The sequence below is a fragment of the Parus major genome, chromosome Z, assembly GCF_001522545.3.
Source record: "Parus major isolate Abel chromosome Z, Parus_major1.1, whole genome shotgun sequence".
Classification (NCBI taxonomy): Eukaryota; Metazoa; Chordata; class Aves; order Passeriformes; family Paridae; genus Parus; species Parus major.
Window position 1 is genome coordinate 22,108,322 of NC_031799.1, and position 27,670 is coordinate 22,135,991.

The 27,670-nt window shown below is 37.8% G+C and overlaps 2 protein-coding genes across 3 annotated transcripts in view; one reads left to right on the top strand and one right to left on the bottom strand.

Moving 5' to 3' along the window:
- Positions 1 to 4,474: 4,474 nt before the first annotated feature.
- On the bottom strand, positions 4,475 to 21,052 carry LOC107216432 (betaine--homocysteine S-methyltransferase 1). Its single transcript, XM_015653589.3, has 8 exons — positions 20,920 to 21,052; positions 17,048 to 17,180; positions 13,770 to 13,888; positions 11,572 to 11,763; positions 10,846 to 10,993; positions 9,802 to 9,984; positions 5,944 to 6,172; positions 4,475 to 5,455 (listed from the first exon to the last, which is right to left on the bottom strand). Exons 1-8 carry the CDS (start codon positions 20,956 to 20,958, stop codon positions 5,281 to 5,283), a joined length of 1,218 nt encoding a protein of 405 aa, XP_015509075.1. The 5' UTR covers positions 20,959 to 21,052; the 3' UTR covers positions 4,475 to 5,280.
- Positions 21,053 to 21,227: 175 nt separating this feature from the next.
- Positions 21,228 to 27,670, top strand: part of DMGDH (dimethylglycine dehydrogenase) — a 39,979-nt gene continuing 33,536 nt past the window's right edge. The window contains exons 1-2 of one of the 2 annotated variants that reach the window (XM_015653586.3): positions 21,228 to 21,388; positions 23,257 to 23,422. In XM_015653586.3, coding sequence (XP_015509072.1) covers positions 21,312 to 21,388; positions 23,257 to 23,422 — 243 coding nt within the window. In that variant the 5' untranslated portion in view covers positions 21,228 to 21,311. The remainder of the gene's footprint in view (positions 21,389 to 23,256; positions 23,423 to 27,670) is intronic. The other variant, XM_015653587.3, reaches the window with a different exon arrangement.

Genomic DNA, 27,670 nt, shown 5'->3' on the forward strand with positions numbered 1-27,670 from the left:
TATCACTGTGAACTGAATGGAGCATGTACAGCTCCAGGTCTGAAAAAAAAATCCACAGCAAATTGTCTTTCAGGTCAGTGGTGAAAATACTAATTAACTTTAAGAGTCCTGTCTGCCTAGAAGAACCAGCAGAACCAGTCACATTAAACATAGGTGTAGCAGTATGAAAGAATGGTGGAATAACAATGATTTGTCTGAGACAATAATCCTCATATGAATAGAAGCATTAGGAAAAGCAGTAGAAGATTTAAAGAATATAGACTCAGTTTGCTGTTCAGTTATGGGACAGTCTTGCCAACATAATTGAGAGAAACCTTTCAAGGTCTTCTCTTGCAGAAAGCAGCGGATGTAGAAGACATGGCTCTTCATGCCTATCACATCTAAATTCTGCCTGGTTGTGTGGTAGATGCAATGCTGTACACCTTTTATATTGCATACAGTGCCTCTTTGCCTCTGTCCTGTCCCTGTTCCAAACTTTCTGTCCTTTGTCCAACTCTCTGTAATTTAAAATGCTTGTCTACACTGTATGCTATTTGATTTTTTTTTTTTTAAGATGAGAGCAGACTTGGCCATTTTCAAAGAAAAGAGGAAGCAAAGTAAGACTAAAATGTTGAACAACTGGAGACTTAATTAGCTTTTGCAGTTCTTGTAAAGAAGACACTTCCTTGTTAAGTAGCAAATACAGTTGTAATTAAAGCTGTTCTGAAGTTAAATTGGAATTAACAGCCCTTCTGGTTTCTGTCCGTGTATGCAGATCTGAAAAGCCATTAGAGGGCTGCTCCCGAGTGCTGTCGCCGTGCACGGAGCCATCTGGAGGCAGTGTTCGCACAGGTTGCTTCAGGCCTGTGCTTGTAAAGTAGAATTTTCCTGAGATTTCATCATACAGAAAAAATCTGAGAAAAAATTATATACTGGGAAGCATGAATTATTTTTTTAAAAAGCCTTTGCCGTCATAGGATACATCTTTGATTTTCCATGGATTTGTAATACCGTGATGTTCCTGTGAAGTGCTTTTTTAGAAAAACCTTTGTAGGAAGAGCCAGCAGAAAGAACATGCAAAATTTCAGGTATGGGGAAGAAAAACACTGCTGCGTGACCTTAAGTATGGTGGAGTCTTTCTATTCTTGTTTTTCCTCTTGCATAGAACTGACCTATTTTTTGTTTTTTGTTTGTTTGATTGGTTGATTGATTGACTGAATATAAATAAAAACAGACCATGGAACTTCCTTCCCATGTTACACTTGATCAGTTTCTTCAACTGAACAGAAACAATAACATGCAAATGTTTGAAAATCACTGCTACGAAACACTCTTGAACCACTCAGTGACAACTGGTAATGCTTGTAAAGCTTAATTTGATTGATGCATGTTTGTTGTTGCTTTGTTGATTCTGAGATAAGTCATACTTCTCCCTATGCCAAACAAACACTTATCAATCTGATTTGAAATTCATACTCTCCACTCTGATTGCATCAAGTCCTATTACCCAAATTTGTTTTTCTTTCAGATATACAACTTTACTAGGCACAGAAGCTCTGAGGTATAGCTGACCAAAATATATGGAGAGTCCATCTTCAGATTCCTAATGTTGGGATGTAACTGATTGCTGTTTGTCTCAGGAGTTGTACATGAAGTAGTTCACATCACTGACAAAATTCAGTATCATGATTTCATAAAATTTATGTCAAAATACCATCTATCTGAATAAAGTGGAACATAAGAAAAAATTAACAAAGAACTTTGTAATGAAGCAAGCTGCTGAAATAATGTATTTTACCATAATATTCTGCCTGTCCTGTTTCACTGGTGTCTATACGTAATTTAATGCAGGGTTAAAGTAGATTCTTTTACGTTCAATATTTTATGAAGTCAATGGAGCAGAACAAGACAAATACATTAATCCACTTCTTTCAATGTTTACATTTAAAAAATATCACTGAACCTGCCATTGCATTCGGGAATGCGATGTTGAAAGATAAGGTGGAGCCACAAACTGCTTTAGGAAGAAATTTGTGGTACCTGAAGATGCCAGATTTAGTAGGATGCTCAGAAAACTTTATTTTCAAAAGAGAAAGGTGTGGGGGAAATCTGTGTTTTTTGCAAAAATCTGTGGGTTTTGCTACTAACTCCCAATATTCCTTCTTTACAACACCCTCCTTGCAATATTTACATGGTATGTGGTTTACAGATGAATCAGACCACAACCTGACCATTACACAGACAGGTTTTTAGGCCATTTTTTTGTACAAAATTCTTGGAAATTTCAGAGCTGACTTAAATATGTAGCTACCTCCTCATGTGTAGTGCAGATAGCTAGTAGCTTCTGAAGTTTATGGTTTATTCAGGTACCTCTTGTCCTGACATTCAGTGTCGTGAGTAAGATTTATTCTTTAGATTTTAGAAAAGTCACAGGCTTTAGATTTTCATTTCTGGATCTGAACTTCTAAGGTTCAGATCACTTCTGCTCACAGGTAAAAAAACCACAGGAGATAGGAAGCTCTGGATAAAGATCTGATGGAAGTAATTTCTGGTAATATGATGAATCACATAGGTAAGTGGTATGTCTGGGTATATGATGGATCACAGACTCAGAGGGAAGAATGAATGAACAGGGTCTGTTTGATTGAGAGAGAAGGAATGTATGTAAATCTTCAAATGTATAACAGTTTTTAGCAAAGGAAGAAATCCTTCATGTCTTCATGTCTCTAATGAGCTGTAAAGAAATAATGGAGGAAGAAAACAAAAAATAAAACAGAAAGAATAAATTCCATCAAGGAATATTAAAATAGGAAATTTTAGTTATGACAGAAATAACCAGACATGATCCTTGTGGGTCCCTTGCAACTCTAAATATTTTGTGTTTCTGTAATTGGAGACACTGAACTAACCTGGCATTGTCATGGAAGCTACATCATCAGATTTATTTCCAAGCAGCTTAAGCAAACACCTTATCCTACAAATAAATGATCCTTAGGGTACTAAATACAGGAGATAGCCTTCTAAAACACCTTTCACTTCTATTTAAGTTTTCAGGCAGGCTTTCTAGGGAAACAAATTTCCTAGGACTGTGCTGTTGGCCTTTCTTATTTCTTTAACAAGTCTTGTAATTAACCATTAGAAACATATGGAAATCTAAGAGTTTCCTTATGCCTAAGGTGTTACACAGAAAGAAATGAGAAACAAAGATTGGTAGCTTGGTTGGCTTTGTTGGTTGTTTTTGGGGGGTTTTGGGGATTTTTTGAGGCAGGGGCTGTTGGGGTTTTTTTTAATAAGCCCAGCCTGTAATATGAATAAAACAGGGAATGTTTATTTCACCCCACTCTTGAGCCAGCTCTCATTTTCCATGTCTTTAAGTATTTCTCATCATAATGTGTGAAAATTCACCTTTTTCAAAATGGGTACCAAAATTCAAAATCATATCTTCATAAATACCAGGTTTGTCAGTATTCTGTGTTGTGAAGGAATTCATTTCAGTACAAATTTTTGCATGTTATGATAGGTTCCAAAAAATCAGCCCAGCCACTTATATAGTGTACAGTGGTCAAGCAGCATTTTATGGCACAAGAAGTCCCTAAAGAGGTAATGATTGTACAATACATTTCAGTATCGGTTTAGCCTTTGTTTTAAGCCACCTAACCATGCAAATGTCCTTAATGTTACGTGCATTGGCACTCCTGTTTTACAGATTTTGCAATATTCCACTCTCTGCAGAGGTAATGTTGAGAAGCGTTTAGGAGGGAAAGGAGTTTTTAAAGCATATGAAGTATATATACTCACATAGACACTTTCTAAATAATTTGCATTTTAAAATATTTACTTTCTTGTTTTGTCTGCTTTTGGCTTTCAGGCAAAATTTCTAGCTAGTAAGTGTTTTCATATGTCTTAAACCTGGGGAAGGGAGGCATAAATCTGTCTGCCAATAACAGTCTGAAAAGGATACCTGAAGTTTCTCATTGAAGTGTTGCACAGATGTTTCCTGAACTGCAGAATACCAGCATGGGTAGAAATAAGCTTATACATAAAAACTAGTCTAACTAAATCTTTCAACACTAACTGTGAGAATGAGATTTTCATAAAGGTAGGTTGGGTGGAAATTCATTCTGGACAGAAATTGAAGTTGCATGGTACTTCACAAAAATAAATGATTGAAATGTGTCCTTTACAAGTCCCAGATATAGCGGCACCCTTCCTATGAAAACCTTTTCAGCAAATTGGTGTACAAACTCCTTGGGTTTTCTTAACATAAATGGATTGATCTATTTCCTAACAGAGTTTTTCATTTGTTAAATCTAAGATTGTAAAGTGAATCAGTCAGCTTACAAAAAAAAAAAAAAAAAAAAAAAAAAAAAAAAAAAAAAAAAAAGGCACGTTCTACTAATCTTTTAAACAGGAGCTGTATCTTAGAAACCTGTAGGGTTTTTGCTGTTTTAAGATAACCAAGTAATTAAAGTGACATTTTCAGAAATCACCTGCATCATTTGAAAATTAGCTTTTTACTGGAGATAAATTATTCTTTTTGAGGTCTTACAATTTAAGGTGTAAAGATAATACAAAACTATTTCATTACATTTTTTTAAATTTATTTCACTTTTTTAGATTGCAGAGTCATTTCCTAATCCTTTTAGTCCCCAGAAAAGTAAATCTTGTGTACATGCTACCTTAAGACAAAAGCTGAGTTCCTACTTTCCATTTTTCTCTTCTAAAATCTCTCTGCATATAAGAAATTCCTACAAGATCTCGTTTTACTTAGGTTTTGATTACAATTAGTAAGATACATTTTTTAGTTTACTTTTATCCCCTTGAAACCAAGAAAATGACCACAAATAATTGAGAGTTTGCATGTTCCTGCATTAGTTCTCAATAAATCTTGAGGTCTGAGGAAGCTTCTGTAATACCAAACTGAAAACAGACTTGGGAGTTGAAGTACATTGACACTGTATTTATAGATGGCTTTTTGCTCTTTCACAGGTAAGGTGAACCAATTATTACTTTCCAGGTATTTCTGTGTCTATCCAATTAATGGCACCCACATAACAGAAGCTCAATTATTATGAGAATCCAAAATTACTTTTGACTGTATTCTCTAAACTATTTGTCTAGAGAAGGATTTTATTATCAAAGTTATACATATTTACTATGTAATCACATTCATTCTGCATTTTTTTTTCTCTTTCATTACATTTTAACTAATAAACCAACACAGTACTCGTCTTCACAGATTTTCTTCTGAAGCATGAGATGGTAGATAAATCATTTTAAGATTTACACAACTGCACTGGATTAGAACTTCTTTTTCTGGAAGAGCTCCTTCAGCTGTTGTTCAGTTGTTGCTTCTTTCTGTTGCATCAGCTCCTTGGCTCCTTTGGTCACTCCCCAGCCATCTGGCTTTGACATGCAAGGACAATATGGCCTGCCTGAAGCAGGCTTCAGATTCTCCCAGTATTCTTTTCTTGCCCTAAATAAAGAAAAAGAAATTTAGGGATTTTCCCAGCACCTCATAATATTGAAGGAAAAGTGGCTTAAATGACAGTTGCAAAGGTCATCTGACTTGTAAAGATTGACATTATATTTAGATATAAATGTATGAATGAAAATATGCAGTTAAATGCTACATGCTTAAAAATTATCTTTAAAAGTATCTTTCCATCTTTGAAAGGAAAACTGTAAGCTAGCCACCATTAGGAGCTGATTTACAATATTCTTTCAGATTTTCTTTTTCATTGTCATGAATTACACTCACAGGAGCTCTTCTCCTTCACCCCTTTCCCTGCTCCTAGGTCAGCTTCAATTCTTTGAAATTATTAAACATAAAGCATATCATTCTAAACACAGAATGTTTACAGAGATATTTAGATGCCCATATCAGCTAAGCCAGTGTGCTCTGTGGAGCAATGTAATCCTTTGCAAAAGGTATGTGCTGGTTTCCAGGTCAGATATACGTACCTTGCTCTCACCCAGGGTTTGGTATGCATGCTCAGGTTATCACCCCAGTTACCATGTTTCTCAGAAGCTTCTGGCAAAAATCCTCTTTCAGGAGCCAACTCCTCAGCTATTGCTCGGATATGGTATGGCTCAAATCCACAGCAGCCTCCAATGAAACGAATTCCTAAGTCATAGGCCTTTCTTGCATATTTCTGAATGTCCCATCTGGTGGCAATTCTTGGCTCCAGACCTAAAAAGACATTAATATCTTAAGTTTCCACCATGGTCCATTCAATTTTTACCCTTTTTTTGGTAAGAAATCAAGTTGTTGAAACACTTGCACTCTGTTTGCAAAAGTGGCTGTAGATGTAGACGTACATGTTTGAACTGTCTGACCTAGAATCAGTGATTCAAACTTCCAGAAGGCTGGCTTTCAGATTCTGCAGTTCTCTGCTGACCTGTGCTTGTAAGCATTTTTGGCCTTGCAAAACAGCACCTAGTATCTTCAGAGGCTGATCATTTTTCCCATTCTACAGAGTTCTTAGCTGAAGAATTGGAATACTTTCAGTGTTACGGCTATATTTCCTAATAAACAATCAATACCTGGGAAAACTGGTTATCACACACTAGTCTGTGAAAGGAGAAGAAAGCAGCCTACTGGAACAGGGACAATCCTGCTCATTATTCCTCAGAAATGCTTATTACACTTTTTTCCACAATTGTATACTGGCAGATATTTGTTTCAGCTGGGTTCTGTAGCTATTTCTTAGCTCAGCCTTTAGTTATAATCCCAATCATGAGCAGCTTGCTGTCCCAAAATTCCTTGTGGGAAGTTCTGTGTGTAGGTAAGTTAGAATGCCATCTTTATTTTCATCCCTTCTCTCTGCTGCAAGTTGTGTTGAGCGTTGTGATGGAATAACAAGAGCTGAGAGAGAAGGCTTGTGGAAGGAAAGGTGTAAAAAGTGAGAAAAGAAAGGAAAAGCACACCTCAAGGAGCTCAAGGCACAAGAGTGGCATAACTGGAAAGAAAATAATAGGGACTGAAGAAGAAACTTTAAGAAATAAAAACACATAAATAAAAGAATAAAAATCCTCCCACTTCTTAATGCCCATGCACATCTGCAGGACATGAACCAGCATGGTTATCAGGCAAGTATAGTATGATGTCTGCACTGACTGGGAAAAGAAGCTGTGGTTGAGGTAGTAAGGCTCCAGAAGCACAAAGAAGAGGTAGGATTGAAGAATGTCCTTATGTCCTGTCCCAAAAATGCCCAACATTCAAGAAGTTGATACAAAGCAGATATACTCAAAGTCCATTTTGTAGTTAAGAATCAGGTTCACAAATTAAAAAGGAGAAGGAAGACAAATATTCTTATGCATAAAATTATTGGTCTCAGAGGGAAAGATGGGACAAAGGAAAAGCAGGGGGACTAGAACTAGAAATGGAAAACTTAGATTAAGCATTTTAGAAAGCTGTTCAAATAAAAACAAGCTTTTGTACAGTGCTGCAGATATGATAGAAAGCATCAGAAGCACAAATGCATTATTTCCTTTTCTTTTACAAATCATTTAAAAGCAAATGCAAAATTTATACAAATGATCAACAGTAAGAATGCATCATTGTGCACTCAACATACACCTGTATAAGCAACTAAACTTCAGGGGAACAGTAAGTATAGTTTGTTTCCTAGTCCTCTCCATCACCCTGTCACAATCCATGTGACATGATGAGGTGAATTCATCTAATGGCAAATGAAGTGGCTGAGCCACTGTCCATCATATTTGAAAACTTGTGACAGTCCAATGAAATTCCTAGTGACTGGAGAAGGGGAAACATAACCCACACTTTTAAAAAAGGCAAACAAGGAAAAGCCAGAGAAAAACAGAGCAGTCAGACTTACAGTGCCCAGAAACATCTTGGATCAGATCCCCTGGAAGCTATACTAAGGCACATGGAAAATAAGGATGTGAGTGGTGGCAGCCAACATAGCTTTACTGAGGGCAAATTGTGCATACAAATTTGTGGCCTCCTATGGTGGGATTACAATATTGGTGGAGAAGGGCAGAGTGATTAATGTCACCTTCCTGGACTTCCGCAAGGCATTTGATACTGTCCCACACAATATCCTTGTCTCTAAAGTGGAGAGACACACTCCCAAAATTGACTAACATTTTATTTTTCCATGTCTGTCAATATGATACTTTTCTCAGCTTTATTCAGAATTAAATATCTGTAATTTAACACTTCTTGATGAGAAAAACTGTAACATGCTTCTAGATTTGCCCCCTTGATACACCTAGCCTTGAGATAATTTGGTATGCTTCCAGTGACCAGGTCATTTATTTCTAAAACATTGTCCTTATTTAACTGGTGACATTTCAGAGAAATTGCAGTAATACAGAAGACAAAACATAGAAAAATGGAAGAACTTCTATAGAAAAATAAATACTTCTGGTGTCTAGTTGCTGGAGTTTGTCGATATGACATACCTAATGCTTTTCCAGATACTTAGATCTTGTTGCCCTCTACGGAGTTTATGTACTCTTCAGATATCTAAGTATCTCTCTCTTACTGCCTTCATGAAAACCAGGTAATTTGATCAGTTTAACAATGATTTACTGAACAGATTATCTGCTGTCAAGCAATCAATTGCTTCTTCTGGGTTTTGAAAACACTCAGAGCCGGTCTCCACCAATTAATTATTCATGTCAATTCTAAATGCTGAGATGTCATACAGATTGCTTATAGCACACAAGCCAAGAACTGTAACAAGCCAAAGTGAATCCTTCTATTCACTTGATTGCTTACTGCATCTGTTTGATTTTTTTTTTTTTCTGCTTGCAATCAGAGGAACTATATGACAGAATGAATAGGATAAATGAGTTCCTAACACTTTTAAACATCTTAGATATTTTCAGGACTCAGACGTGTTATTACCATTTAATGAATGCCTCAGGCTTATGCTTTATTCTCTTTCCTTCATTTATGTAAAGAGAGAAATTTAAAGGAAAAAAAATGAGCTTCCTGAAAATCACATCTACTTCTCAATCTTTTTGCTGCAAATTCAAATTGTGACTGTTTTACTACCATTTATTCTGATCTTGAAAAGAAGGGTGTATGGTATCTGAAAATGAAAGAATTTTCTAATCAGCCTTAAAATGTTTAAGCTGATTTTGCCTTTATGTTAAAGGGCTCCTTTACTCACGTGAAAATAAGCCCTAAATACACAACTCTTATATAAATATTAAATGGCTGAATCTTTCTGTTTTTGTAGAGTTTCTCCTGAGCATACATGTTATAGACTTCTCCAAACTACTAATTTGTTAGAAATACTAAAGTCCCCTTTCTGGTGTTTCTCTAATGTCACATTATTAGACAGTTACACTTACAAAACTGAACTACTATGAGTGCTTCTATATCCATGGTATTGCATTGTACATTACATCCTTACACAGGTAAACATAGGCCTTATGGGATAGATGTCACAGCCCAGAAAAATGGGGGTTTTTTAGTACTTTTGCTGCAGCTCTTTGGATGGTTTACAGCTGTCCTGAACAGGGTTCTACAGCATGAGGAAGAACATTTTAAAAATTAATTTAGATTGTGACATTTTAACTCTTTTTATCACAATTACACATTGAGTCACATGCTGTAATATACCAAAGTATTCTCACTACATGGATGATCTTTACTCCAGCATTACATTTTGATCTGTCTGGAAAATGCTAGACAGGATAACTAGGACTCGTTGTATTGAATAAAAGGGCATCTTGCAGCTTCAGCTGTACTAAAAGCTAGGGGTAAAAAAAAAAGCCAGAAACAACCAAGAAAGCAAAGCCGACAAACCACCATGAACAAAAAATATATCCTTATCTTACCAAAAGGAAATTCCGGAAGATCAATAAACCCCTGCTTTCCACAGTCAGGTGTATGGAAAGCAAGTGGCTGGCACATCAGGTGGGCTTTCAGTTTAGCGGCCTGCAAGCCCTCTTTCATCAGCCTCACAGTTTCAACAGAAGTTTCTGGATCAAAATGGCAGTTGACTCCAACTATAGAAGCACCTAGGAGGAGGAAAGTAACTTCAAGTCACAGCTCCCCGGGAAGTGGGAGATAAAAGTTCCACAGCACTCTAGAAGCAATGTTGTCCATCTTCACATCAGTGTTATGGAAACAAGGCAGCTGTGCTAGAGCCAGGCACAGAGGCTGATTATGCAATTTACATCTCAGCTGCACTCCTCTTTACCTTTCTAATGATGAATCACATCTTCTACCCTCCTTCAGATATTTTTTCTTACAGTGCTTAATCAGTGAGGTCTGATTACGTAGAGCCACACATTCAAACAGGTAGCAGGTTCCTAACACCAAAGATTCTACCTTTGGATTTCAATTGCAACTTCTAAGGAAGAGAGCAGTTCTGAATAGATAAGTAAACCCGTGTATCTTCACTCATCATGTCCCTGATTAATTTCTTTTCTCCTTCCCCTGGTCCTGTAGAAAACAGCCTCTGACAGGAAAAATGATTAATTTTTTCATCTTCTTAATTCTCTCATCTTGAACTTGAACAGTGTGCAAAACAAAGAGCAGAGAATCAAAGGCAACTTTGCTTGTGATTCTAGAATTTGGGGATAGGTCTGCAGTGAAATTCGAGTAGGTTTAGGATTTCACTGTATTGAGTATCAGTTATCTACGGCTATTGCTTGCACCCATTTCATCCTGATTATCAAGGATTTCATAGCTGTATTTCCATATGTTTTAACAAGACTGTTCTAGTAAAGTATATATAAACACTTTTTTACAGAGTCAAAACCCTTACTGGATATAACTGGGAAACTCCTACTTGAGATACACATCTATTTATTTCAATAATTAGGGACTTTACTTTGTTCCATACTTTTAAAGGGCCCAATAAAACAGATTCTTACCAGCCTTTACCAGCTGGACAGCACATTGTCCAGGGGACACTCCATGCATGTCTCCTTCTGGACCAATGCACATCGTAGCTGCAACTGGCTTTCCAGATTCTTTTAGAACTTCAACTGCCCAGACAGCCTCTTCAACATGTTCAAAATACTGAAAGAAATTAAAACTAATCTATTTTGTTTCTCAGCAATGAAACATAAAAATATTAACCCAGACCCAAAATTCAGCATCAATACAATGATTTGATTTTTTTTTCTGATTTATACTAACATAATTCAATTGAGTTTACCGGCCACACAGTTAAAAAAAGGATTTTTAAAAGGGAGTAAAAGTAAATTAAAAATAATGATACTTTTGTTTCAGAATAAGAATGTTCATATGGGAGGTTAATCAAGGATTAACCCAAACACTATTGTCAACTAGGAAAGTCATCTTAGGTCACTTTCCAGGTACTGAAATAAGTAGGGATTAGTCAAGATTCCCTCAACATTTTCTCTTTGTATCAGTACAGAATTTTACTTAACTGAAGTAGAAATTTCTATTTCAAGGTCCTATTCTAGAACACCTGCAGATGTTGGTGGGCATTTAGAAAAATATCTGATACCACTGGGATAAAAGCACAGCAGAAAATTTAAAAGGAGGTAGAAACATGTAGTGATATTCCCTTAAGTAGACTAGACATTGTAACACTATGCCAGTTGAAGGCATGTACTTTTTTTTACATTTACCTCTGCAATTAAGAAGTCCACATTCTTCTTCATAAAGACTTCCAGCTGCTTTTGAAAGGCTGCTTTAACCTCTGTTTTATCCTTGCAGCTTAAGTAAGATGGTGTTTGACTGACACCTCCAGCCACTAAAGCATCACCTTCATTAGCCACTTCTCTTGCAATGTCACAAGCAGCTTCATTCACTTTGTGGCACTGTGTGAACACAGATTCTGTTAGTTTTCTATTACCAGAGGTATGCATATAATTTCAGAACCCTAGAAGGACAAAAATAGTCAAAACTCATAATGACTTCTTCATATTTTTAAAAAATTTTAATAAAATGTAATTAAAATCAAATTTATTTTTAAGTAATACTGTTAAGTGAGATTAGATTGTTTCAACCAGTAGCAAACATTAGGATTTCTTGTCTCTAAGTTATTTATTATCAAATACTACAAAATACATTACCTTTAATAGATCTTACCCAAACAGCCTATAAAAAGCAAGCATTTGGTGTGAAGTAGAAATTGCTTTGCCCCTTAGAGAATGAGTTAGTTATGTCTAAGCATATGCTTTCATTCTGAAATTTGTGGATGGAAAAAGAAATATATGGGAATTTCAACTTTTCTTTTTAGATGTATTTTAGTGTTCTGATAATTAACACCTCCCACTCCCAATATAATATTCATACAGGGTAATTTAAGACCTTTTTAAAATGGTATCATTTGTTATGTCATGTTAAAGTTGCCAACTTAAATAAAGGGAAAAGTATTGTTAATTAATCACCTAGACTGAAAGTCATATTCTTTCTGTATCTAAATTGGGATCACGAGAACAGCTCTTCAAAAAGAAGTTAAACTAAGAAAAAGAAAAATATCTAGGAAAAATCATCATTATTGTGATATTTAACAAGTATTGATTATGGCAGGATTCTGCGGTCCACAGACTATTTAGAATCTCCATTGTCTTCTCTCAGCTGAAGTTTTACATTGTTGCCTCAAAAACACAGCTGATTGTTAAGGCTGCTGCTGACAGATTGTCTTCCATTTGCACTTGTGCATGGGTATATGTTTATGGACTCTAACAGGTGGAACCATATATGTCTTTAATCCTGTAGGAACCTGATTCTAGAGCTGGCAGGAAATAAATTTGAGAGGTTTGATGTTATGCAATCCCAATGCCAGGTGCTCTCCAGCCTTTATAATTTTGCATGTCAGCAAGAATTGAAGCATGGCTTGTTCCAGAGGTACTGTATTTCTGTGGCTGCCACTTCAGACATCTCAGTGTTCCATCTATTGATGGAAAGGTACAGCATTTCAGATAAATTTGGTCATATGACATTTTGGTATGACCTCAATTAAGCCTCAAGTGTTTCCCTAGTGTCCAGATTGTTCTAATTTCTTACTGAGGATATCTTCACAGATACAGATCCTTCCTCCCTGACCCCTGGAGAATTTTCTCTAATTTGCAGAAGACAAAATGTACAGTAGGACCAAAGAAACAGGATCAGAGAAACCACTCAATGCCAAACCTTTTAGTCTGAAAAGAACTTTATAGAAATGTTTGGCCAGAAATTACACTGGACCTTGGGCCTGTGTCTAGTAAACATGCCCAGCATCCTAAAATTCCTCTCTATAGAAGGTAAGAAAACACTGTCGCGGTACTTCTGCTGATGTAACAAATTACCTTCACACAAGAGACAGGAAATATTGACTAGAGTGTATGCCTTGGATTGTTTTTGGACTGTAAATTGCTGCTTAACAAAGATGTGGTTCTAAAAACATTTTGTTCTCATTAGCTTCTCATTATTCTCTAAGATTCTTCATCATTTTTACAGTTCAGTCATTTATCTGGATGTTAAAACATTTCTGTTTTTTCACTAGTTTTGCTTTCTGTGCATTTAGTACTCCCTGTAATCTTTGTATCAAAACTCCAGTAAACTCATCTTCTCAGATAAAAATGCAGAAAAAATACAGTGTGAGCATTCTCTTTCCTGTCTTCATCCTTACCCCATTTTGTGTTTGATTTTTGTTTTGGTTTGGGGTTTTTTGTCACTTCACCTTGACTTTTTTGCTATTTCAATCTCTGATATTCCATCATTTTATTCTCTGGTCCTCAAATAAAGCCAAAACTGTTAGGACAAACTTGATAATCTCTTTGCCAAACCTTTTGAAATTGATCAACTTCTTTCATATCTCCATCAAAACTCTTTTACTCACACTTATTTTCTCAGCTACGTAATTGCCTCTGTTCTCTAATTTGTCCTCACTGGCATAAAAGGTGAAGGTCTGCAGAACATTGGCTCCAGCTCTGAGGAATTCTCGGTGAAGCTGACGAACTGCAAATTAAGAGACAAAGTTATTACTATGTTATCCCAAAATCTAGTGTTTATTGATGTAATGTTATGGTAAAATAAGTGGCATTGTGTTTATTAGAAGATCCATTATGAGATATTAGAAGAAGCACGTAATCCTGCATGGAATTTCATTCTTCTCATCATCACAACATTAGGTAGAAAATTTTCTCCTTTTCTCTTTCTCTGCTAAGAATGACTGAAGACTTCTATATAGTTTAGCTGCAGATTCAGTTTTGCCTGCCACTTTGTCTATCCTCTATTTTCTGCAGTCCTTCAGATCTCCCAGATACAGAGATTCATAGAGCTTTTTTGTAGTGATTTAGGAAAGGATAACAGATGTCTGACAAAAGAATGTGAGAGCATAAGAAGGAATACCAGACAAAAGGTTCTTCAAATGAAAAAGCTGTCTTTTCTCAGCTTCTATACTATGAAGAAGAAAACAGAAGTATCATAGCAACATATTAAGGGACAAGATATTAATTACAAGGAAGAATACAGTATTTCATTGCCTCTTCTATTTTGCATTTTTGAGTCTTCTCGCCCAACAAAGCTTTGAAAGAGTCTAGTCAGCCAAAACCAAAGCTCTATTTTTGCTAAATACATCCTTAATTAAAAGAATATTTGTTGCTTGAGAAAAGTGACTCACAGTACAGAGTTAATTCTTCCCATATGTCTCCACATATGATCATTTTATCACATAGACAACACTCCTTTTAAAGGAAAGGTTACCATTACTTTTAATAGACAAATTTCCTACATTAGGACTTTGGAAAAAGGTTCTGTAGTGGTAGCTTGGGCCTTTCTGGCTGTAAGCAGTACTCTACAATTGCCACAGCAGGAAAGAACAGCAACTGTCAATTGATTTTATATATATCTGCCACAGAATAATAATTAAAATAATTACTAGAATGCATTAAACACTCTACATCTTATAGCAAATACAGGAATTCTCTATGTACTGTACACAAGATACTTAATACCTACATACACAAGAACTGCAATTTCTGTGGCAGATGTTTAGAAAAGTTTTCCTGAAGTCCTAGTTTAGCACAGCTCATTGTCAATAGTTTGTGTCACTAAAAAAACATCCAAGTTTGTCACGAGAATAAAATTATTCCCATATGCTGCAAAAAAACCAGCTTCCTACACCAGAGAAGCTCAAACAGCATTTTGTGTTGCTAGAATCAACCTGCATACATACATACATGTCTGCTTTCAGTGGAGTCCTTTGCTTTTCTCTACTGGTACAGTATTTTATTTCTAGTTATCACCTTGGGTGACTACAAAGTGCTTCTTGCAAACCCACAGCACTCTGCAATATCAAAACCCCAAACTACTCTGTAGTTTACTTGTGTGACTTCCAGCATGTTTCCTCCAGCACTTGAGAAATGGAATCACAGTCACATATGAGGCTACACCATTATTAGTAATTTGACACATTTTAGGAGTCAGATGTGTAACACCAATTTTTCATTTAAATCCGTCATGAGTTGGACATTCCATAAAAGACACAGACATAAGATGTGAGGAGATACGGGCAATAAGCACCCATGCGTACGGCTCACTACAGGGCAATACCTGATCTATCTCAGGAGAAAAATTTAGATCTCCTAATTTCTACAATTATCAGTCTGGCAAATCTTCTCTTTTGTAATATAGTTAATGGCCTTGAACCATTTTTTTTTTCTTTTATTCCTTTTTGCTTTCTCAGAACTTCCTTCATTTTCCTCTCCTTATAAAGACAAGAAGCTTTGGTAGCTGTATGGTTTTTACATCCACTGGTTCTGCCAGCTGCTCCTTGTGTTCTATTACATCTGCTTTCAAAGTAACATGACCCTTGAGGGAGCAGGAGCAAAAAGCAGTAATGAAGGGAAAGCAGCCCCACTGTACAAAAAGAAATGTACACATTTGCCCTGAAGGATGGATTTATAAATGGCCTATAAGAAACATATGCAGAGCATCGAGGGCTTTTGAGGGGCAAAAGTAACAAGCAAAGGGGGAAAAAAGACAAGTGCTATGAGCTGTAAGATGGAACATGCAGGGGCAGACAGAAGTGGATGTGGCGAGAAATAGAGAAATGATGGAATGTGTCTTTAGGAGATGAGGGTCAGCAAATTAGGTAATCAACCCTTAAACCTTTCCTGGAGTTCTGCATTATCTAAAGCTGCCCATAACCTTAAATTTGGGATGCTAAGTGACATGTAAGTGACATTTGAAGGCTGAGAAGGATTAGGCTGAATAAATAGGTGAACTGTACAAAGTGATGTAACAGAGAGAACTAAGACATCTCTCCTACTACTCCTCTTCTTCCTTCTCCCCTTTACCAGAAAAAGACTAATTTGGAATGGAAAACACTTAAAGAAAATTTTTCCACTGGGATATTCTGAATTTACTTGTGGGATTAACTGCACATCATATTACTAGGGCAAATGCTTTCTTGCAATCAAGCATGCATAAATAGATAATACCATCTGCTTCTGCAATATTTATACTAAACACTACAGTCTTTGCGCTGGAAGGCATAGAATGGCTGGTCATTTTTTCTCTGTCCACTTTAAGAGAGTTACTCTGTTACATGTTTATTTTAATTTTTAGGTTCCTGTCAGGTTTATCATTCCCCATTTTACAGTGGAGCCAGAAGCACCAAACACTCCATTACAATGTTTATTAAAAACTTCCATTTCTCTGAAAGAATTGATTGAAAAACTATTTCAATTTATAAATATAATGACTGACTAGAACAAAAAAACCCAGATATTTAACTGTAGAACTCCTTTTCATAAGGTATTTTAAATGACAAGATTTAATTGATAAGCGCAAGGACAGACTGGGCAAATCCATGAGAGAGAATTCACTGAATGTTATTAAACACAAATATAACCACATCTGCATCAAAAATCCCTGTGATGCAAGTTATTGAAAATTGCATCAGAGAGCATTCTGAAGAGTTATCAACAGATGTTTGTACTACTCTTATTCTTACCCAGCCAACTTCTTTTGGCCTGTGCTTAATGTAATTCTACAGGGTCAAGGAACACTTGTATTTAAAAACCTACTATGAGTTCCTATGTATTTATTATTTAGCCAAACATTACACTGTTTACATTCTCTATAGGAATATAATTTCACAGTAAAACTGACCTGCTTCTGGGTGTTCTACAGTAGCTTCAGGTGTCCAAGGCCCAGCTTTTACATACCCCCTCTTTTCAAGAGCAAAGACAAATCCTCCATCTCCGATCACAATTTCTCCAGCATCCAAGCGTTCTAGAATACCCTGGAGAAAACATGAGGGCAGGTTAACAATAACAGTTCTTCAATTTGGTGGATATTTTCTATATTTGCAAGGCAGATATAAATATCTGAGAGCTAGCAGAAATATTTTTGTCACAATAATAAAAAGTAATAAATTTCCTTCCTGAAATTCTAATTAAAGAATGGTAGATGTGCTCTTCATAGCACAAGGCTTTAATATGCATACATATATTATGTGTAAGACTTCTCATTAGTCACTTATATTATATTCCAGAGATATTGTTCCCAGAACTGCCAGTGGTCCAATTCTGTTCCTAGGAAAGTAATATGCCATCTCAAATTCTCCTGTAAAATACGTGAGAAACTTCTTAAAATAAAACATTAGTACCACTGATGTCTTTATTAGCTTATCTGCTCTCTCGCTTCCAATGCCACCTTGACAGAGCCCCACCACAAGCAGCTTGTGACACCAGATGGCACAACAGGCATCACAGAAAAGTACGCATGCAACAGTTTCCTACCAAACAAGATCCATCTCAGAAAGCTGACTTGCAGTATCTGACAGTCTTTTCACAGGCCTGGGTTTGTTTACCCAGATTTACAAAATGAAAGAAAACCCTTTTTGTATTGCAGAGCCCTGAAATGTTTTAGAGTTTCAGAGTGCCAAATTAGAGACTTTAAAGAAGCAAGATTAAGCTTGCTTCTCCCTTGAACTCCACGCTAACACAAGGAAAGTGGCAATTATTTTTTTGTAAAACTGAAAAACATGTGAATAAATATTGGTTTCTTCTAAAATATGTTACATTCTTATTACTTTCATTGCTTCATTGACTTGTTCAAAATTTCTAAAAAGTACCTTGGTATTAGAGTAGGATTCATTTCTACTATTTGGCAGCAACCATAATTCTATCTGTATTAAAAAGTGGTTGAATGAAGACTACATATGTGAAGGTAGTGGGCACAGGAAAAGAATTAATCAAAGGTAAGACTGAAATTTCCATCCATAATTTTCTTGATGGCACTGGCATTTCAACAAAAGAGATTTGAGGGAGCAGGAAAAATAAAAGGCTTGTGGACATAGATTTGAGTGTGATTTTCATGCTTAGTGGATGGGTTTTTTAACAATTACCCTTCAAACTTCAATAATTATCTTTCTTGGTAGTTTTCTTTTCATTAATACAATAATCTCATGCCGTATATCCAGCAAAGAGAAACACCTATGGCATCTCAGGACTGCTGTTTAGGCAGAACAAGAGCATGCCTTTCCAACAGTAAAGAGCACAGTACCAGGTGTGCCAGTTCCAGTACCAAGCACAGCAGGGTAAGGCTCCTTGTAGGCTACAAAGCCTGGCTGAGAGCATCCCCTGCTTTGGCTGAGCTACTGCTGTTGCAGCAAAATGGCAAGACTGGTCTGTACAGTGCTGCTGTGCAAAGCTTTGCCAAGTGTTGGCCTGCAAATCTCTGCATCGGATTCTTTTGCATACTACGGACTAGCCAAAATATTGACCCAATTAACTTTAAAACTTTAACAAAGTGTGCAAGTTTTTATCTTTTTTCCCACAGAATGAGGGAGAAACAATTTTAGCGTAAATGTCAGGAGGTTTTGTAAAGATCGTGTTTGCAATATACTAACTTTAATTTGTAACAGAATGCCTCAAATGGGGCCAGCAGAACCCACTTCTTGAGTCTGTGCTTCCTCTGTTTGCCAAAGAATCTTTTGTAAATGAAGCCTGCTTCAGAAATTTAATATGCAGAGAACAGGCATGCAGAGGAAAAAGAAATCTTTTTGTTAAAGACAGCCTCAGCTGTTGTTTTTTAGCTGAACATTAATAGGCACAAAATGACATAACAAGTAAGTATTATATTTATTATTATATTATGTATGTATTTAAATGTACTACAGCAGAACTTCCTTTTAACAAGTTGCTTCTAGTATTTAATAGCAGTTTTTCTTCACAGTTCTGTTTCTTTTGAAGCAGAAGTCATTTTTGATACACAGAAGCAACACCGGTCATGTTTGATTAGACCATGGCATCTTGGTAGTTATGATATATTAAATCTAGCACCAGGCTATCTAATGGAAGGAGAGATCAATACAAAGCACAAAATACTTAATAAAATCTTAGTTTGTCAGTTCATGCTGGATTCAAATTGAAATAACCTTTTTGCAAACTTTATTATAGGTCTGATATCTTCTCTTCACACCATTTTTACTTTATATACTGCACAAAATGCTACCTACTTAACTACCATACAGCCAACTGAAGTTCAGCATCAACATTGTTTTGTTCAGAGACCTACAGCTGTGCACTCATGTCTAATCCAGATCAAAATTGCACTGTCAGGTGATCTGGTAGGAGACAAGTCTGATGTTGAATTACAAATACCAGTGTGTGTAAAAAGCTATCCAAGGTATTTTTTTGAGCCGTCTTTTGCTGCTATATTTTGCTACTATGAATGAAGTTGCTCCACATGGTCCATACACCTATACATGGGAAGCATGAGGCCAAATGCCTCTATGAAGATATTCCTACTACCATCTTTAGGCATGTAACTGTGCTGTGTAAGTGAAAAGCCTGCTTGGTCAACCTATAACCCACTTTTTCAACCGTGGAGAAAATAAATCTTGAAACAACTATTCACATCTCAAGCCTTCAAGAGAAGTCCACTGTTTGTAGGGGGAATTTTGGACAGCTTTCTCCTGCTAGGTGTTGAAATTAGGTGGTATACACCAAAATATAAAAAGCAGAACAAATACCCTTCACCTTCCTCCTTTATAACCCTTCTACCTGTAGGACTTAGAGATCACAGACTTCTTCCCATCTATTTCTGCTCTTTTGCTCTACACATAAAAAGGAGTAAAACCCATTCTGAGAAAGATGTGCTCTATTAATGGCAATAGTGTCCTTTAAACAAGAGACAGAATACTGCTGACAGATTCTGCTGACCTTCTCAAGCAGCAGTGCAGGGCACCAGTTCTGATGTACGTCAGAGTTTCACTTAGATGTTGCTCATAGCTTTGCCTTAATGGCCTGAATGGCTAGTGCCTGGATAACTTTTTATACTGGCTTATTTCTTTAGCTAAATGGGGGAGCAATGGGCGTGCATACATAGGAATCTGGGTTGATGTAAACACTAGTCCTATTAATCAGGGGGTGAGCTTTTAAATATAGACCTTTTAAACAGAGAAGGCAAGATGCTGGGGACAGAAATCTCATCCAATGACAGTTTTTCCTTAAAATATTTACAATTTTAATTTGCAGTGCAAATTTGCAAGTCCTGCTTAATTTGTGTTATCAAACAATATTACATTAAATGGTTTTGTACTCTGATGGCTCTACTCTATGTGTTCAGAGACACAAAGATTAGCTGAGCTGTGACTGTTAAGATCAATCTAATTTTTCTATCTCATAACGATGCCCGAATATCTTTAAGGTCTCAATGCTGAGCAGGTACAATTATCATGGCTTTATTTTAGGTTTTCACTACATCACCTTACCTGCAGAGACACCGAGTACCTTAGTGGGAGGTTAACCGGCGAGGATCAAGGGTAGTGCCTCTCAAAAAGAGCTCCCCTGGAGAGCCGCGGAGGCGGGAGAGGCGGCCGGGAGCTCTGCCCTGTGCCGGGCTCCCGGCGCGGGGCTGCTCCCCCGCACTGCCTTGTCCCGCCCGCCTCAGAGGCACCGCCAAGGGGGCACAGCTCCAGTGCCCATGGGGAGCAGCGGCCGGGTCTGCGCGAGGGAGGGAGACGGGAGATTTACCCTTTTGCCCTGTTTCGCGGTCTTCCGGATCGGCAGCATCTTCTTCGCCCAGGGACGCTGGCTGCCCGGCTATGCCCCGACGGCCCGGCACGAACCTCAGCCCAGCGGGCTCTCCGGCCGCACGTTTATAGCCCGAGGAGGAGGCGGGACGCTGTGGGCAGCGCTGCAGGCGGTACCCCCGCCCGGTCCGGCCCCTGACCCCGGTTCGGCCGGGGCTCCCCAGCGCCCTCCCGCCGCCCGGCCCGAGGTCCGGAGGCCACCCCCGGCTGCCCCCTGGGCCAAGGGGCGGTCCGGCGCCCTCCTCCGGGAGAACCGGGCTCGGCGGGGCAGGGACGGGACGAGGCGGAGAGCGGCGCGGAGCTAGCGCTCTCCATCCCTGCTGCGTGTGCGGGATGAGCGCGGTGCTGCGGGGAGCCCTGCGGCGGCTGCGGCCCCCGCGCCGGCCCGGGCCCCTCGGTGCCCAGGGGCGGTGAGTGCGGGCCGGGCCGGGCCGGGCGGGGGACGCGGGCAGAGGAGCCGGTCGCGGCCGTCCATGCGTGGCTCCGCGCCGCCCGAAGGCGCGGTCCCCGTGCTGCTGCCGTCGGGGATGAGGCAGAAAAGGCGCTGGTGACGGGAGCCAGCTCCGGCCGCCGGGCTGCGGCGCTCCACCGTCGGCCGGCCGGGGCTCCTGTGGCCAGGAGGTGCCTCTCTGCGCCTCGCAATGCTGCGCCAGAGCCGGGACCAGCCCGCTGCGCTGCTGACCTGGTGTAGCGAGGTCCCTTCTGCTGTCTTCTGGGCCATACCGATAAGAAAATAATGACCAGTTTTAACTGGCACGATCAAACATCTGAGAACCCAGGCTCCTGGGCAAAGGTTTGAAAAAAAGCTGAAAGGCACTTCAGGAGTTCTCGAATCCACAGCATAAAAGAACAATGAGAAAAGTCTTTATGCTTGACCTTGATTGCTACGTGCCTCAAAATTCAATAGTTGAGCTGGTGTGTCGCACAGCTGGCTGTTAAACAGCTTACTGTTAACTTGCAAAAATTAATATGTAATCAGAAAAAAGAACCCATGCATGTGTGTGGTGCACCAAATACAGAACACCTGTGGTGTCCTGTACTCCCACTTATTTTACTTTTCATTCACCACCACCTAGTGTATAGGCATGGTGCATATACCTCCTACAATTGCATTTAAAATGCTATAAGGTCACCATTCATAAGACATAAAACTAGTAGCTTTTATTTCTGAGTGGAAAAGGTAGGAGACTAGTTATACATTAGAAAGTCGGTTGCCAGAGAAGTTGAAAGTGTACAAGGAGAGGAGATATAAAATTGAGTATTGATTAACTGTCCTGAAAGGAAAGATACTGTGGTTTCATGGTAGTCTGTACTGCTGCTGTAATAATATGTCCTACCTTGTCTCACAGCCAAAAAAATTACTTCTTAAAAATTGGTGATAATTTTCCACATGTAGCCTGCTGTTTGGCTGTCTGTGGATGAGTCAGTAGGGAGGAGAATCAGTTGACTTGCAAAATTGGGAATGCCTATGGAAGTAGTTCTGGTTTATGCTGGACTCAAGTAGTTGTAAAAGTACAGTGTGGTATAGCAGGTGTGGGCCATAGACAAAGGCCTGTTTCTAGAATGTTTTCTCTTAAGCAAAGAGTAGGGCATGTCAGCTTTGGGAATGGCTCAGTTGTTAAGAGCATGGTACAAATAGCACCAGGGCTGTAAATTCAATCTCTGCATGGGCCATTCACTTAAAAGTTGGACTTGATGATTGTTGTGGGTACCTTCCAACTCAGAATATTCTGTGAATCTGTGAACACGGCAAAATAGACAGAACATAGACGTAAGTACCAAGCTTCATTCTTCATGGACATGTATACTGATGTAGTCTATTGACATTGGTTTTAGAAATGTATTAAGGGGCTTTAATGAGTAAATATTTTTTAAAGCCCTTTTTCAGCACATACTACAGCACTTTGGAAAAGTCAGATTTTGACACTGTCATGTTAGGCATCAGCTTCTTTTTGAGAAATAGGATCTACATATAAGGGTATATTAGATAAATAATATTTATAGTTGCGAGAGGAAGCAAACTTTTTTTGGTGGGTTTTTGTTTGTTTGTTTGGGTTTTTTTTCTTTTTTATTACTACTGTTTACCAATATGACCCTCTAAGACCATTTACTTTAAAAGGGAGCATGAGTGAGCAGGTTAGGTCTTAAGCCATATGTGTAAACTCTCAAGCAGAAGCCCACATGTATTATATGGTTGAAGCTGTAAACAAAAGAGATGGAGAAAAGTGCAATTGCCTTTTTCTAACTGTCTTTAATTTTTTTAAATTTTTTTTTTTAGTAGAGAAGCCTCGTCTCCTTCCTTAGGGAAAGACAGAGCAGACACAGTGATCATCGGAGGTGGTTGTGTTGGTGTGAGTCTAGCCTATCACTTGGCTAAAGCTGGCTTGAAGGATGTTGTTCTGCTAGAAAAATCTGAGCTCACTGCAGGATCTACCTGGCATGCAGTAAGAAATGTTTTGTTCATCTCTCAAATTAACAGCAGTTTGTGTATATAATGGTGGTGGAAGTTTCATTACCTTTTTATTCCCCCACTTTCTTTCCTGCCATTGCTGACATTACATAAAATCTTGGAGGAGCAAAGGTAACCAATGTATACTGTGAGTTTTTTAAGCCTGAATACTTGTCTGCATTCTAAGAAGAACTAGAAAGACATATATGTAATAATGTCAGGGTAGCAACACATCCTTTAATTATGTTAATCCCGTGGTCATACTGGTTCACAATGTGCATTTATATAATTATTAATTAATATTATATTTTCTGAATCTATATCTGGAGTTGATAATGTAACAAAATTAAATAAAGCTTGCCACAATAATAAAGTAATAGGTGTTTTCCCCATTCATTTACAGATAATGTTAACTGAAATTGGGAGATCGTTATCTATGTGTGTAGCAACATGAAAGAGCAGAAATCCAACAGTCCAATGTATCTAGATCTACTCTGTTAATACAATAGAGCATTTATGCAATTATTTACCTTTCAGGGACAAATTAAGGAGAACTAATTAAGACTCAGATGTATTATATTTTATTTGTATTCGCATACTTTGACCAGAGGAGGAAAAATCAAGTCTGCAATGCTTCATCTTAGTGCAGGTGACTTGTGGTTTTGGGACTTTTTGAGAAAGCAGTAGTGAAAAAAGAAATTTTAAAAAAATCACTGCCTGCAGTGTATAAGTAGTATACTTCATTTTACTTGTTTTTCAATAAACAAGGCAAAAGAAAACATGCTATATGTAGTAGGAAAAAACAACATTCAATAATTGTATATCTTTGAGAAAGTCATACTGCCAACAGTTTGGCAAGCAGAGCAACACCATGCAAGGTGTCAGGTGTGCTAGGCATCTTGTGTATTGAATCATAACTACAAAATACTCAGAGTACTTTGACTTGAGTACAGCAGTGAGGCACAGAGTGAATTGTATTTACCCAATGCATATATAAAACAATATGTTTGTACAAAACAATATGTTTGTAAAAAACAATTAAAATCCCCTAGTTCAATGAGGAACTAGAATCATGATGGTGTTGTTACTGAATGTTGCATTTGTTCTTGTTGTTACACTTCCTCACAGTATTAAAGCAACCCTTCCTTCAGAACTTTATCCCACACTTCTTAGAGAGTGCATCATTGAAGCCCTGAGTGGGGGTTTCAAAGGTAAGGAGGGACCTGGAGCTGAGCAGAGAAAATGCTTGCACTACCACAATTGAGAGCGCTGCTTCATGAAACCTGTTAGAAGGAATTTTACAATTAACACTGCAAGACACCTAGTCACAGGCCATGTTAAAGTGGATAATTACATCATATCTTTTCAGTGTCTTCATTGTCTCTTTTCATTGAACTCTGTATTAGAGGACTTGTCTGAAGATGAAAAAGTTGATGATGTCTGTTTCCGATGAAAGATCAAAACTGTGACTGTGGGTTCCTTGTTATACCAGATACTGTGTATTTATCAGTGTTTTCCTCACAGCAATACAGTTCTAAATACAGATGACAATTACACATACTCTTAAGATGTGAACTGGCACACTACAGCACACTACCTCCAGCCACAAATACTGAAAATCTGGTTCAGATCTTGCTGCACTATACCGCATTTTAACTTTTTCACCATCCAGGAAGTCCTGCCAGAGCTCAGGATCACGTTTCAGATAGCTCATATTCCTGCCGATGTTGCTGCCAAAACTTTCTTTCACTTCTCATGTCTGAGATAACTTTGGCTGACTTTCACATATGGTATAAAAACAGCACAACAAATATGCACATCTTTATATTACCAGTTATGAAAAGGTGTAACAGAGCAAGTTATTATATGCTATATTATATTTTTTCTTGCAACATGCCATTTATTTTGCTGTAAAAAAGTCAAATAATAACTTGTTACAATTTGGTCACACTTGCAAGGAAAGAGAATTTAGTATATAACAGTGTTAATACTACTTTCTTTCAGAAAACTTATTTAAAAATGCATTAGAATAAAATCTGAAATTGAAGTAGTACAAAACTGATATATGAATTTTCAACATTTAAAAATTTCAGCTATAAAAATGCTTTAAAATATTTGAGTCAATTCTCATAGCAAAGTGGCCCTTCTTTAAATTATTTTTCCAGATCATGTTTATGTACAGTAACAAAATCTCTAAGAAAAATGGAGTAAAGCCTAGAGAAAATCTCATTCAGCTACAAGAATGGTTCAGTCTGAAATTCAGGAAAACATGTAGATGTGTTGGGAAGCCAGCTGGACCAGAGCAAATTCATTAATAAATTCCAGAGAAAAATGCAATATGCTGGAAATGGAGCAGGAAAAAGCTGCAAATCAGGCAATTTAGAAAAATTACCTGAGCGTGTGAAGGGGATGTTAGGAAAGCCAAACCTCAGCTACATTTAAGACTTTTGTAAGGAAAATAGAAGGCAACAAGAACTACTTCTACTGCTCCATTAATAGTAAAGGGCTGTAAAATGAAAATAAGTTGCTATTGCTGAATGAGGTAATTCAGTCACAGTGTACACTAATAAGGTCTCAGTGCCTTCTTGCCTCAATTTTCTCTGTCAGGGTTTCTCAAGCCTCCAGTTTAAAGGAATAGAGTAACTACTGGCAGTGGATGAGGACCAAACCGGCGATTACTGGGGTAATTTGGCACACGCTCGTGTGTAGGAGCAGACAGGCTACATCTGATAACGCTGATGACTCATCACAAGGCCACAGATGTATTTGAAAGACTATTAAAATTGGTGGGAGGTGCCAGAGATTTGGCAAAGGGCATATGTTTGACTTTTTCTTAAAAGCCAAAGGACTGAGCAGAGGAGCTAAAGGTCAGCTAGCCATCACTGGGTCTTCAGAAAAGCATCAAATGAGTCCCAGGTCCATACAGGAGAAAAAAATGTGATTTTGAACAATCAAATTTGCCAAGAATAAATCCTGTCAGATCCAATCTGATTGCTGTCTATTATGAAATTATTGAACTCTTCGACAAGGGGAGATCAGTGGTTATCACTTACCTAGATTTTAGCAAGACTTTAGACACCCTCTCCCACACTATCCATGTATTCAACTGAAGATGTTACTGTCTGTATGGCTGGACAACTAAAAGGTTAAAGGACTCTGTATAGCTGGGCTTAGAGGGTGCTGGTGTATGGGTCAAACTCTACCCAAACCCTGTAAATAAGTGGAGTGTCACAGAAATCTGTTCTGGGACCCATCCTGTTTAATATCTTTATTAGTAATTTGGAGTAGGGGACAAAGAACCCATCCACTTTAGAAGTTTACACCAAACTGGGAGGAGTAGTCAATGCACTCAAGGGCAGGACAGCTATGCTGAGTGACCTAGGCAGGCTGCAAGGATGAAAGGACAGTTTTATGGAACCTAACAAGGCCGAATGCAAAGTTCCATATGTAGCTACGAAAGTAGAGCAGCCTCTGTCTTTGAAGATTCTCAAAGGCCTGGCTGGAAAAAATCTTGAGAAATACGGTCTGATCTTATAGCTGACCCTGCTTTGAATGTGAAATTTAAGAGAAATCTCCTGAGGACCATTCAATCTTTTTGTTTCATTGTAATTATTTTTTGATTTGTTATCTTAGATTTTTTATAGGGAAACCAGCTGCACTCTTGAAATCAGAAACATTTATTATCTCAACCCAAAAAGCATCAGGTGCATTTAAACTTCTTTTCTTTACTTAAAAGTGTAAGAGATTGAACGGTTTATTTAATTCCTGCAATTAAATGTTCTTGAATATATATCGGTTTGTTGCTAACTTGCAAGTGATTTGTGACTCATTTAGTTCAAAATTACTACACTAATAGTGACCACTGAAAAGGGATTTCCTTATATCTGGAAGATATATTACTTGTTTTAGAAGAATAACGTAAGGCCAGAAAATATTTACGTAAATAAAAGAATATAGTAAAAACAAAATGAGATAGTCAAGTTTGCAGGTAGAAGTAAATTAATAACTCTTAGACATTGTGCATAGCTAAAGACATTAAAATGCTTCAATGCCTAATTTATTTCTTCATTCTATACACACTGGAAAAAGGTCCTTAGAATATATTTTTTGAGAAACAAACAAGTTTTAGCTAAAAACTGCAATGAAACAGCCCTGGGGTTTAGTCTAGGATAACTAAAATAAACATGTTCACAGCATGAACACACATGTATCAAACGAGATAAAAATCACATTTAGTCAAATA